This window comes from Temnothorax nylanderi, unplaced genomic scaffold (genome assembly GCF_030848795.1).
Source record: "Temnothorax nylanderi isolate EJ_2023f unplaced genomic scaffold, tnyl_v1.0 TNYL_tig0626_pilon, whole genome shotgun sequence".
In the NCBI taxonomy this organism is placed as follows: domain Eukaryota; kingdom Metazoa; phylum Arthropoda; class Insecta; order Hymenoptera; family Formicidae; genus Temnothorax; species Temnothorax nylanderi.
In genome coordinates, this window is record NW_027249688.1 from 27,676 (window position 1) to 42,556 (window position 14,881).

A 14,881-nucleotide genomic window follows, 5' to 3' on the forward strand; every position below is an offset into this window, starting at 1 on the left:
AATCTATTGTAACTGTAAATAAATTTATTATTTACTGTATAATTAAATGCTGGTACATTCAAGAAATTTGTAATTCTGACCTGGATTTATATCCTGTCTAAACTACACATGTATGTTTAAATTGATGTTTTACCTAGTTATTGCACCAATAATGTTTAAATAAATCGTAGCTTTAGTTTTTAACGCAGGAAAAGAAAATTTAACGTTTAAGCGCTAACCAATGTTGATGCATTTTTCTGAAGAAATACTTACATATTGATTTTGTTGCATATTCGAAATCTAAAATCCGAGCATGCTAGAAGCACTTTCATTATCTTCAATGTGTCAGGTATTTTAAAAGAACACTAAATTTATCTTTAAAAATAGGCAAAATTCAAGCAGCTGTAACTTTGTTAAAAACGAATAAAATTTAAATTTAAAAAAAGGATTTTAAAGCTTGAAATCTCTACTTTTGAAAGTTTTTATCGTGGATTGAATAAGAAATGAGCATTTTGACTTTGATTGCTCATAACTTCCTTAAAAATCATCGTATTGCAATTCAAAAAACAGATTCTTAAAGCTGAAACTTTGCTTTATTGAACGGTATAATTGCCAAATTTTTTAAAATAACAAATAGACATGATACAAATGGATGAAAATAATGTAAATTATTTTTAAATGCAGAGTACTTAAAAGTACAAAAAAACATAAAGAATAAATTTGTTTTATTTGTATCATGTCTACATATGTTATTTAAAAAAATCTATTTTCTTAGAAATAATAGTCTGTAACACCTTTAGCTTTACAATCTGTACATACTGTTTGTAAGATATATTCTTTATAAGACTAGTTAGAAGAGGATGCGTAACACTACAAAATGCATGATATCAGTACAAAATTACCTTTTTCAAAAAAGGTAAAAAAAGGGCGCCAAGTACACGCGTGGTTGTTACCTCGGAAAAAAACCAAGTGGTAGTATCATTAATTTTATCTCACAAAATTGTCTCACAAAAATTGTCTCACAAAATTGTCTGACAAAATTGTCTCACAAAATTATTAAATTACAAAATTGTTACTTTATTCAATCCAAGTGATATCTATCTTAACAAAATTATTAAAAACAGAAGTCGTTTTTGTTCGACCCAACTGGCCTAATAATTATTGTAATATATTTAAACTCACAACGTTTCGAAAAATTATCTCACAAAATTGTCTCACAAAAATTGTCTCACAAAATTATTAAATTACAAAATTGTTACTTTATTCAATCCAAGTGATATCTATCTCGAAAAAACCTAAATAACAAGTAGTATCTATTTAAAAAAAATATGTGAAATCTTTTAATACTGCGCCAATTACAAAGAGAGAATAATATATATATATATATATATATATATATATACCTTATGACAAAATTATTATTATATCACGAAATTGCGTTACCAAACTCAATCCAAGTGATATATATATTTCAAAAAAATATATAAAATCTTTAAATTACGCCAACTACAAAGAGAATGTATATATTGCTTTGAAAAATAATTGTAGTGCAACTACTCTTAAAAAATAAAACAAAATTGTGTTACCTAACTCAACCCAAGTGGTATGTATCTTTGTATTCCTGAGGATCTTTCTATCAACCCAAGTGGTAGTAGTTTTAATTCTCCTTGATAAAATTATAATATTACAAAGAATCATTTAATCATTTTAATCACAAAGAATTAAAGAGGTAACATTATAAAATAAAAATATTTAATTAAAATAAAATAAAAAAATTTTTCTTGTAAAAAACTTGGCGCTGCTTTTTTAAAGTCTATCCAGACAAATTTGCATCGCGCATAAACATAAGCGTAAGAAATTGATTGGTTCAGATATATGTGCAAAAGGAAATAGACCAATCTATCTCTTTATGCATATGCTTATGCACCTATGCAAGTTTGTCTGGTTTAACCTTAAAAAAGCAGCGCCAAGTTTTTTACAAGAAAAATTTTTTTATTTTATTTTAATTAAATATTTTTATTTTATAATGTTACCTCTTTAATTCTTTGTGATTAAAATGATTAAATGATTCTTTGTAATATTATAATTTTATCAAGGAGAATTAAAACTACTACCACTTGGGTTGATAGAAAGATCCTCAGGAATACAAAGATACATACCACTTGGGTTGAGTTAGGTAACACAATTTTGTTTTATTTTTAAGAGTAGTTGCACTACAATTATTTTTCAAAGCAATATATACATTCTCTTTGTAGTTGGCGTAATTTAAAGATTTTATATATTTTTTTGAAATATATATATCACTTGGATTGAGTTTGGTAACGCAATTTCGTGATATAATAATAATTTTGTCATAAGGTATATATATATATATATATATATATATATTCTCTCTTTGTAATTGGCGCAGTATTAAAAGATTTCACATATTTTTTTTTAAATAGATACTACTTGTTATTTAGGTTTTTTCGAGATAGATATCACTTGGATTGAATAAAGTAACAATTTTGTAATTTAATAATTTTGTGAGACAATTTTTGTGAGACAATTTTGTGAGATAATTTTTCGAAACGTTGTGAGTTTAAATATATTACAATAATTATTAGGCCAGTTGGGTCGAACAAAAACGACTTCTGTTTTTAATAATTTTGTTAAGATAGATATCACTTGGATTGAATAAAGTAACAATTTTGTAATTTAATAATTTTGTGAGACAATTTTTGTCAGACAATTTTGTGAGACAATTTTTGTGAGACAATTTTGTGAGATAAAATTAATGATACTACCACTTGGTTTTTTTCCGAGGTAACAACCACGCGTGTACTTGGCGCCCTTTTTTTACCTTTTTTGAAAAAGGTAATTTTGTACTGATATTTATTACAATGATGTCGCGGGCGTAATAATAAAACAGCGAACAGGTCATAGAATGTGTTATAATCTTCGTACATACTTTATTTCCTTCATTACGTCGAGATCCTCGTCCTTATAATTTATTTCACATAAATGGTTTCATGCGTATAATATACAATAATCATTTGCTGTAGGTATGCGATGGGAAGAAAACGTACAGTAGGAAATTGTACAATTTTCCTCTTAAGGAAAGATGTGTGATAACACGCGAGATAATGTAAAAAAATTTAATGAAGGAGTAGGGTACAAGAGAATTTTATTGATATCTCTATCTTTTCTATATCTTTTCAACAGAAAGAAATTATTTATTGTATCGAATGTATTAAAACTATTTATTGTATATTATCGAAGGTACGCTGCATTAATGTTGAGATTAATGCAATAATTGGTTATCCTTGGTATTTGTAGAATCAAAAGTAATAGTATAATTGTGTCGATTATGGTAGGCGTTATACACCGAAATAAGAAATAGTAAACTATGCAGCACAAGGGAGCGTTGATCGATTATTTTGTCAGTGCTATAAATATTTTAACTTGACATTGTTTTCTGCTGAACGCACCTGATGATGACATAAATACATGATATCCGTTGATTATATAGACGCGCGCGCTATTTAACTTTAATATTTCACTGTTACTATTACACTATTAACCACACAACTGTCAAAATATGCCATGACAGCCGGTCATGAAGTAATCACAAGAGAACCTATCCGCATTGCGGAAAAGCGACAATAATATTTCGATAGATTCGAGTATGGATGACATGCCCTTTTTAGAAGAGGATGCGTAACACTACAAAATGCATGATATCAGTACAAATTTACCTTTTTCAAAAAAGGTAAAAAAAAGGCGCCAAGTACACGCGTGGTTGTTACCTCGGAAAAAAACCAAGTGGTAGTATCATTAATTTTAAATGCAAAAATAAATAAAATCTATTCTAACCTAGGTGATAGTAGCTTTAATTTTTCTTAACAAAATTATTAAAAACAGAAGTCGTTTTTGTTCGACCCAACTGGCCTAATAATTAATATATATTTAAACTCACAACGTTTCGAAAAATTATCTCACAAAATTGTCTGACAAAAATTGTCTCACAAAATTGTCTCACAAAAATTGTCTCACAAAATTATTAAATTACAAAATTGTTACTTTATTTAATCCAAGTGATATCTACCTCGAAAAAACCTAAATAACAAGTGGTATCTATTTAAAAAAAAAAATATGTGAAATCTTTTAATACTGCGCCAATTACAAAGAGAGAATATATATATATATATATACCTTAACAAAATTATTATTATATCACGAAATTGCGTTACCAAACTCAATCCAAGTGATATATATCAGTACAAAATTACCTTTTTCAAAAAAGGTAAAAAAAAGTGCCAAGTACACGCAATGTATTTTGTAAATTCAATCGAAAAATTATCTCACAAAATTGTCTCACAAAAATTGTCTCACAAAATTGTCTCACAAAAATTGTCTCACAAAATTATTAAATTACAAAATTGTTATTTTATTCAATCCAAGTGATATCTACCTCGAAAAAACCTAAATAACAAGTGGTATCTATTTAAAAAAAAATACGTGAAATTATTTAATACTGCGCCAATTACAAAGAGAGAATATATATATACCTTAACAAAATTATTTTTATATCACGAAATTGCGTTACCAAACTCAATCCAAGTGATATATACCTTAACAAAATTATATCACAAAATTGTTTTACCTAACTCAACCTAAGTGATATGTTATTTCAAAAAAATATATGAAATCTTTAAATTACGCCAACTACAAAGAGAATATATATATTGCTTTGAAAAATAATTGTAGTGCAACTACTCTTAAAAAATAAAACAAAATTGTGTTACCTAACTCAACCCAAGTGGTATGTATCTTTGTATTCCTGAGGATCTTTCTATCAACCCAAGTGGTAGTAGTTTTAATTCTCCTTGATAAAATTATAATATTACAAAGAATCATTTAATCATTTTAATCACAAAGAATTAAAGAGGTAACATTATAAAATAAAAATATTTAATTAAAATAAAATAAATAAATTTTTCTTGTAAAAAACTTGGCGCTGCTTTTTTAAGATTAATCTAGACAAACTTGCATAGGTGCATAAGCATATGCATAAAGAGATGGATTGGTCTATTTCCTTTTGCACATATATATGAACCAATCAATTTCTTACGCTTATGTTTATGCGCGATGCAAATTTGTCTGGATAGACTTTAAAAAGCAGCGCCAAGTTTTTTACAAGAAAAATTTATTTATTTTATTTTAATTAAATATTTTTATTTTATAATGTTACCTCTTTAATTCTTTGTGATTAAAATGATTAAATGATTCTTTGTAATATTATAATTTTATCAAGGAGAATTAAAACTACTACCACTTGGGTTGATAGAAAGATCCTCAGGAATACAAAGATACATACCACTTGGGTTGAGTTAGGTAACACAATTTTGTTTTATTTTTTAAGAGTAGTTGCACTACAATTATTTTTCAAAGCAATATATATATTCTCTTTGTAGTTGGCGTAATTTAAAGATTTCATATATTTTTTTGAAATAACATATCACTTAGGTTGAGTTAGGTAAAACAATTTTGTGATATAATTTTGTTAAGGTATATATCACTTGGATTGAGTTTGGTAACGCAATTTCGTGATATAAAAATAATTTTGTTAAGGTATATATATATATTCTCTCTTTGTAATTGGCGCAGTATTAAATAATTTCACGTATTTTTTTTTAAATAGATACCACTTGTTATTTAGGTTTTTTCGAGGTAGATATCACTTGGATTGAATAAAATAACAATTTTGTAATTTAATAATTTTGTGAGACAATTTTTGTGAGACAATTTTGTGAGACAATTTTTGTGAGACAATTTTGTGAGATAATTTTTCGATTGAATTTACAAAATACATTGCGTGTACTTGGCACTTTTTTTTACCTTTTTTGAAAAAGGTAATTTTGTACTGATATCACCTATTTTGTAGTGTTAAGCAAGGATCTGCAAAACATTTTTATTTTTTATTTTTTAATTATTCACAAAATTAGCAATAACAACAAATACATAAAAATTAATAATATTTAAGTAAAAGTAAATTATACATTTCTCACAAAAATTGAAGGAACACTAAATTTATCTTGAAAAATAGGCAAAACTCGAGCAGCGGTAACTTTGTTAAAAATGAATAAAATTTAAATTTCAAGCTTAAAACCTCTACTTTCGAAAGGTTACTATTATTCGTCCAATTTTTATTATGTCTAGACATAATTTTAATTCAGCGGATTTTTATTATGTCATGACATAATTTTAATTCTGCCGCTAGGGAATTTTTAAGTCGATTCTTATGAATCAAGCTTGAATTTGATGTCTAGGTGTCCCAGGTTGCCGATAACGAGGTCCACATAGTGCGCTCCAGTTTTCGGTGTCCAGGTGTATTAATACCTTGAATTCGATGTCCACGTGTTCCAGGTTGCCGATGACGGGTTCCAGATAGTGCGCTCCATAGTTTTCGGTGTCCAGGTGTAATAATACGTTGAATTCGATGTCTAGGTGTCCCACGTTGCCGATGACGAGGTCCACATAGTGCGCTCCGTAGTTTTCGGTGTCTACGTGTATTAATACCTTGAATTCGATATCTACGTGTCCTACATTCAGATTTAAAGTTATTAATACACCTAGACACCAAAAACTACAAAGCGCATTATGTGAACCTCGTCATCGGCAACCTGGGACACGTAGACATCGAATTCGAGGTATTATTACACCTAGACACCGAAAACTACGGAGCGCGCTATCTGGACCTCGTCATCAGCAACCTGAGACACCTAGACATCAATTTCAAGGTATTAATACACGTAGACACCGAAAACTACGGAGCGCACTATGTGGACCTCGTCATCGGCAACCTGGGACACCTAGACATCGAATTCAAGGTATTAATACACGTAGACACCGAAAACTACGGAGCTCACTATCTAGACATCGTCATCGGCAACCTGGGACACCTAGACATCGCATTCAACGTATTATTACACCTGGACACCGAAAACTACGAAGCGCACTATGTGGACCTCGTCATCGGCAACCTGGGACACCTAGACATCGAATTCAACGTACGATTACACCTGGACACCGAAAACTATGAAGCGCACTATCTGGATCCCGTCATCGGCAACCTGGGACACGTGGACATCGAATTCAAGGTATTAATACACGTAGATACCGAAAACTACGGAGCGCACTATGTGGACCTCGTCATCGGCAACCTGGAACACCTAGACATCGAATTCAACGTACGATTACACCTGGACACCGAAAACTATGAAACGCACTATCTGGATCCCGCAATCGGCAACCTGGGACACGTGGACATCAAATTCAAAGTATTAATACACGTAAACACCGAATACTACGGAGCGCACTATGTGGACCTCGTCATCGGCAACCTGGGACACGTAGACATCGAATTCAACGTATTATTACACCTGGACACCGAAAACTATGAAGCGCACTATCTGGACCTCGTCATCGGCAACCTAGGATACCTAGACATCGAATTCAAGCTTGATTTATAAGAATCGACTTAAAAATTCCCTAGCGGCACTTTCTGCCAAGCGTAGGGTTCCTTCTTTTCCGGCAGCGGTGGTAATACGATGTAAGGATACGAAATCTCTCCAGATAAACATGAAGCAATTGACTCAATATGTATTATATATATATACCTAATTTACCTAAATAGAAATCTTCCTCCTGACCGATAAGTCTATCGACCTAATTTAATTTACCTACTAGATCGATCGAAATACGCGCGCAATATCGAAACTGGCGATACCTGCGCCGCCAGTGTCGAAAAAGTGAAAGCGACATTTCTCTGTTATCTGTTTGTTACATGTATGTTATAATGAATTGAGAGCGTTGACGTAGACGTATCTTAATAAAAAATTTTCATATTTGGACTTTGCGTCACAATATCTCCGCTCGTAGGGCACGTAGCGGAAAATATTATAGGAGATACCCCCCCAAAGTCGACCCCAAGCTATCGATCAAGCCTACTTAGAACTTGATCCGTTTACTCGTTATCGAGATCTCAACATCTTGGGTACTCGCAACCCGTCGCGTCGCGTAAAAGAGTCACGGTCGGTCTCGCTCCGCGTGTACTTGGCACGAGACACTACCGTGTCTCTTGATATTTCAAAAAAATATATGAAATCTTTAAATTACGCCAACTACAAAGAGAATATATATATTGCTTTGAAAAATAATTGTAGTGCAACTACTCTTAAAAAATAAAACAAAATTGTGTTACCTAACTCAACCCAAGTGGTATGTATCTTTGTATTCCTGAGGATCTTTTTATCAACCCAAGTGGTGTAGTAGTTTTAATTCTCCTTGATAAAATTATAATATTACAAAGAATCATTTAATCATTTTAATCACAAAGAATTAAAGAGGTAACATTATAAAATAAAGTTCCTCCGTAGCCCTCGGCGGGGGAACAGGTGGATAAATGGTAGGAGAGTAAAAGGAGATGAAGGGAGAGATTGAGAGGTGAGGAAGGTGTTGTTTGAAGGGGGTAGATAGGGGAGTGCGAAAGGAAGACGGGAGAATGGAGGCGAAGCGGAAAGTGGTCTGGAGGAGACGGGAATCGTTGGTGAAGTGGCACGTGGAAAGTGAGGTTAGGGAGAAGGGCGGGAGTGAAGGAATGGAGGTAGCAGCCCAGGTTACACGACGAGGGAGCTGAGCGAGTTGGCAGCAGGGAGTATCGATCGGGCGATCGATCGATCTGTCGCGAGACAGAGGATTTGTCGATGGTGGCGCGGCAGGTATGGAACGGAGCAGGGAGGCGTCGCGACAGATCGATGGATCGAATGACCGAAGAGGCCGGACAGATAGACAGGTGATGGAAAGAGAAGGAGAGAAAGCGACGGAGTGGTAGAACGAGGAAGGAGAAGAGGTGACGAGCGTGCGTGAACTGGACTTTGGAGTCAAGGAGAAAGGAGCTAGGGGAGTAGATTAAGGGGGAAGATGGACGAGGATAAAGCGGTGGAGGCGAGGGTATGGATACGGGCGAGGACGAGGGACATAGGAAGAAAGGTGAGTAAGAGGTAGGCGGGAAGAGCGGGGACGGATCAGGGGGGAGGGAAGGCGGCGAGAGGGGGGGAGGGGGAGAGAAGGAGGGAGGGGAGGAGAGCAGTCTGACGCGTGTTACATTATTTTTGGAAATGTGGGGGAGGCTGGCAGAAGGGAGGGAAGCGGAGAAAGGACAGAAGCAAGGGAGGCGGAGGGAGATGGTTGGAGTAAAGAGGAGGGGAGAGGAAAGGAAGAGAGCAGTGGCAGAAAGGAGGGAAGCGGAGAAATGGCTGAAGCAAGGAAGGCGGAAGGAAGGAGATGGAGGAAGGAAGGACGAAGGGAGGTGAAATAATACATACAAGGTTGGCACCGCTTGTCGTTGGGAAATAGGAGGGATCGATGGAGCGATAGATCGATAGTCGAAGGAGAGAGGGAAATGCGAGACGAAGGCACGTGGCAGGTAGTATGATAGCAGTACGAGCGAAGGTAAGTGAGAGGAGACGGAAAAGTAATCTGCAGCCAAGGAAAAGAAGCGAAAAAAGAGAAAGAGGGGAAGGAAGGGAGAGAAGGAATTAGCGAAGAAAAGAGGAGAGAAGTAAGTAAGTAAGGGTGGAATTAGGCAGGTACACGTAAGGGGGGTAGAAGGAAGGAGAGAGAATAAGAGGGGGAGTCAAGAGATAGAAGTAAGGTAGTGAGAGTAAGAAAGGGTGTATAGGAGAATTGGTTACAGATCACCCAGGATTACCCAGGATGGAGAAAGAGGGGAAAATAATAGCGGAGGCGGTGGGAAGGATTGTGGAGGAGAAATCAAAGAAGATGGCGAAGGAAAAGAAGGTGGTGGAGAGAAGAAAGGAGGAGAGGATAGAGGAGTTGGAGGAGAAGGTAAGGAAGATGGTGAAGGAGAAGAAAGAGGTGGATAAAAAGAAGGAGGAGAGGATAGAGGGGCTTGAGGAGAAGGTAAGGAGAATGGAAAAAATGATAGAGAGAATGGAACAAAATAGAGGCAAAAGGAAAAGGGAGGACATCGAAGAGAGTGTGGGGGTGAAGAAGAAATGGTGGGCGGGGGTGGGCGAGAGAAACGAAAATGAACTGAGGAAAAGGAACGTAATCTTAAGGGTGGAGAAGGAGGTATGGGGAGATAAGGGCTCGCACTGGGAGAAGGTGAAGGAGATATTTACGGAAGGATTAAAGATAAGGGTGACGGTAAGGGATGTGTTTGTGGTAGGACAGAGAGGAGCTTGGTTAACGCTATTGGTAAAGCTGAAAGACGAAGAGGAGAAATGGCGGGTGATAGAGGCGAGGAGAAAGGCGGGAAATAGGGTAGGAGTGAAGATCGTTGAGGACAAGTCGGTGGAAAGGAGAGATAGAGAGAGAGAGAGAGGAGAGAGAGGAGAAAATGGAAGGGAGAATAAGCAGGAGTACAGGGAGATCTGAGGAGGATGAAATCTCCAAAGGTATGGAGGAGAAACTGCTAATGGAGTCGGACGATAATGGGGAGGCCGGGCGGAAGAGGGACTGGGCCAATCGAGGGTAGGCCGAGTTGGGAAGAGGGGGGGCCAAAGGATGGGGCCGGTACAAGAGCGGAGGAGAAGGAAGAGGAAGAGGAACACGAGGAAGAGATACTTTGATTTATGATTTGAGTTTTGACTTTGAGGTTGTTGTTTGTAAGAGGCTTGACTCTGATGTTGAGATTGATTTGTATTTGTTTTGTTTTTGATGTCTGTGTAAGAGGTTTGGGAACGTTCCTCATATAAAAATAAAACGCCTTGTAAACCCTGTGGGGAACCACAATAAATACACATACATTATAAAATAAAAATATTTAATTAAAATAAAATAAATAAATTTTTCTTGTAAAAAACTTGGCGCTGCTTTTTTAAAGTCTATCCAGACAAATTTGCATCGCGCATAAACATAAGCGTAAGAAATTGATTGGTTCAGATATATGTGCAAAAGGAAATAGATCAATCCATCTCTTTATGCATATGCTTATGCACCTATGCAAGTTTGTCTGGATTAACCTTAAAAAAGCAGCGCCAAATTTTTTACAAGAAAAATTTATTTATTTTATTTTAATTAAATATTTTTATTTTATAATGTTACCTCTTTAATTCTTTGTGATTAAAATGATTAAATGATTCTTTGTAATATTATAATTTTATCAAGGAGAATTAAAACTACTACCACTTGGGTTGATAGAAAGATCCTCAGGAATACAAAGATACATACCACTTGGGTTGAGTTAGGTAACACAATTTTGTTTTATTTTTTAAGAGTAGTTGCACTACAATTATTTTTCAAAGCAATCTATATATTCTTTTTGTAGTTGGCGTAATTTAAAGATTTCATATATTTTTTTGAAATATATATATCACTTGGATTGAGTTTGGTAACGCAATTTCGTGATATAATAATAATTTTGTTAAGGTATATATATATATATATATATATATATATATATATATATATTCTTTCTTTGTAATTGGCGCAGTATTAAAGGATTTCACATATTTTTTTTTTAAATAGATACCACTTGTTATTTAGGTTTTTTCGAGGTAGATATCACTTGGATTGAATAAAGTAACAATTTTGTAATTTAATAATTTTGTGAGACAATTTTTGTGAGACAATTTTGTGAGACAATTTTTGTGAGACAATTTTGTGAGACAATTTTTGTCAGACAATTTTGTGAGACAATTTTTCGAAACGTTGTGAGTTTAAATATATTAATTATTAGGCCAGTTGGATCGAACAAAAACGACTTCTGTTTTTAATAATTTATTTTACATTAACTATTTATTTGCCATAATGATTTGAAAAAACATTTATTTAACATTTATTTGACATTAATTTAATATTTATTTTACATTAATTATTTATTTGCAATAATGATTTAAAGAAACATTTACTTAACATTTATTTAATATTAATTTAATATTTACTTCAAATAGAGAAAAGTGCCCTATTATGAGACAGGATCCTAATATGAGATATGTTAAGCTAAAAGGCCCTATATATGCTCTATCTGTTGATCCCACCATGAAAAAACCCCGCCATCTCATATTAGGATCCTATCTCATAATAGGGCACTTTCCTCTATTATTTTATATTAATTATTTCATTATAAGAGATGTTTTATTATTTTTCTGTTGTCGTTTTGTTCTATAAATGCCGTTTAGTGGCAAATTTCCGCGTCACGTATCTATGTATATAAAGCTGATACATATATTATATATGTATGTGTGTGTTCAGATATTGCGCTCGAATTCCTTCGCGTTTTGCAAACGCCCGATCGTTTCATTCAGATGGCGCGACGCGTGAGTCGCCACTTTCAAAGCGCCCCCACCTCCTTCCTCGCTCTCGTTCAGTGTCATGGCCGCTCTTGCTGCGTTTCTTCGGACGAGACGAGTACGTTTTCCTTCTTTCGTAACTGATTGAGCTAAGCGGCACGTATTCTGGAGACCAACCGAGCGAGATTCGACTTCCCAAGGAGAGCTCACCGCCAGGAAAAGAAGAGCTACGGCAGCTCGCGTCCGAGAGGGAGGATTGAGGCGAGGAGTCCGGTCCAGCGAGCAGGGCCCTTCCGATATTCTCATTTGGGACGCCATATTGGAAGATCGACATTGATCGTAGTAGTACAAGGGGCTCTGCAAGGTTAATTCTCGTCTTGAGATCTTGGAATTGCTCTCATTCTTGTGGCTCTGGTTTATATTCTAGCCCTAGAATTGATCTCGTAGACAAATGCAGAGGCCCCCCTCTCTTTTCTTTTCTTTTCTTTTCTTTTCTTACTTTGATTTCAATCAGTAATCCAGACTCCTTAATTCCGTCCTGTAAGATCTGGTTAATTCTCGTCTTGAGATCTTGGAATTGCTCTCATTCTTGTGGCTCTGGTTTATATTCTAGCCCTAATGTAATTTTAATATATGCATTACAATTTTACACTGTCAAATAATAAATAATATCGTTTGATAATAATAACAACAGTATAGATAATAGTAACAATTTTATTACTTGACTTCCCTTACGAAAAAGCAGTACTAGCAATCAGTACTCAGTACTGAGTGATCAGTACTCGTAGTATTGAGAGTATTAGTATGTTAATACTCATGAATACTGCAGAATGGTCAGTACTGTGTCTGTCAGTGCTTACAGTACTGGCAGTACTACAAGCAATAATACTCATTAGTACTTCAAAGTAGTGAAGTGGTCAGTACTTTATCAGATTAATATTCAGAGTACTTTCATGATAGTACTGCCAGTACTGTAAGAAACTAATAGGCACAGTACTGACCATTCTGCAATATTCATGAGTATTAACATACTAATACTGTCAATACTACGAGTACTGATCACTCAGTACTGAGTACTGATTGCTAATACTACTTTTTCGTAACGTATCTTGGAAATACTAAATTAATAAAATACTAAATTAACACACTAAACTATCAATATGACGTTATTTTGATATCATCTTGACTTTTTGTTCTACTTGGATAGTACTGCGTAAGTAGGGGAGAGTGGGCTCCCATGTGACAGTGCGAGTTTTCTGTATTAACGTTCTGCAAAATAGTGACGGTGGGTATGAAAACTTTCGTTTTCACAAAACATATAACTTCCATCAAAAAATTATGCCGAAATAAGCATATATACTTTAGTTAAAGGCAGATATGTAATTGGAGCCTTGCAAAGTAAATTTTTACTTGTCATAACTTTTTGATATGTATGGATTTCTAGGGATTCTACAGTTAAAAAAAAATGTATAAGACGTTTGTCGGGATCTAGGTTCAATACCAACGTGCGCACAAAAACGTTTAATTGTTCTGTATCTGAAATATTTACGATAAATAATATCGATGTTCAGTGGGGAGGGTCCAATGTGACGCAGGTTGATGGGGACCTCTGTGCCACGCTTACAGAACTATCTAACCTACCTGTGACAGCGCGAGTTTCCGTAGTGTGTTTCGATCGCGGAATAGTAAATGTTAGAGCCTAAATTTTCCTATAAAATGAAATAATTTCCATCGATAATCATATCCACACTTTCATTTTCTCTTTTTTTCACCCTTTAGTTACAGATCACATGTATAATCGAGTCGCTGTGAGGCAATATTCGTTGATCTCTGCTAGGTTACGACAAAAAGTGAGGTTATAGTACTTTGTTTTCAGTTTTCAATTTCTTAGGTCATCTGATGAAACAAATATGACACGATTATTGATAAATTGGTTCTCTAGCACAGTCTTGGTTTTTCAATTGACCAAAGATTTGTAATAAACAGGATTTAAACAGATCTCTTCTACGTGTCACAGAGTACCCTACCTTTTACATTACATGTCACAGTGTACCTTACGCCATGGCTCAATCGACCCCACGCGTGGGGGCCACTGTGACAAACGCAGCATTTCGAAATATCATTATTTTTGCAAAATATTTCTGAAAATTTACTTTTTAAATCATTTACAAACAAAGTTTATTATATTAAACATCGAATAATCTCATTTATATTATAATGAAGTTATTAAAAATCATTTTTAATGTGATTTGAAAAAACGTGGTTCAAGGGTGCCCACTCTTTCCTACTGCGCCTGTACCACACGTTAGTATTCTTGATTCCACGATTATTCGATAAGTACTAAAAGAGTACTGGAGGGAGTAGTACTGGAGGGAGTACCGGTGGGAGTACTGGAGGGAGTACACTGGGGGGAGTACTGTAGAGAGTACTGGGGGAGTACTGGGGGGAGTACTGGGGGGAATACTGGAGAAAATACTGGAGGGAGTACTGGAGGGAGTACTGGAGGGAGTACTGGAGGGAGTACACTAGAGGAAGTACTGAAGGGAGTACTGAATGAATATTGGATGAGTACTGGGAAGGAGTACTGACGAAGTCAGTATGGT

General features: G+C 34.8%; 1 protein-coding gene across 1 annotated transcript; it reads left to right on the top strand.

Annotated features, from left to right (window-relative positions):
• The first annotated feature begins 8,237 nt into the window (after nucleotides 1–8,237).
• Nucleotides 8,238–10,783, top strand: LOC139784428 (uncharacterized). The gene is made up of 2 exons (XM_071723614.1): nucleotides 8,238–9,012; nucleotides 9,719–10,783. Exons 1-2 carry the CDS (start codon nucleotides 8,976–8,978, stop codon nucleotides 10,420–10,422), a joined length of 741 nt encoding a protein of 246 aa, XP_071579715.1. The 5' UTR covers nucleotides 8,238–8,975; the 3' UTR covers nucleotides 10,423–10,783.
• The last annotated feature ends 4,098 nt before the right edge of the window (nucleotides 10,784–14,881 follow it).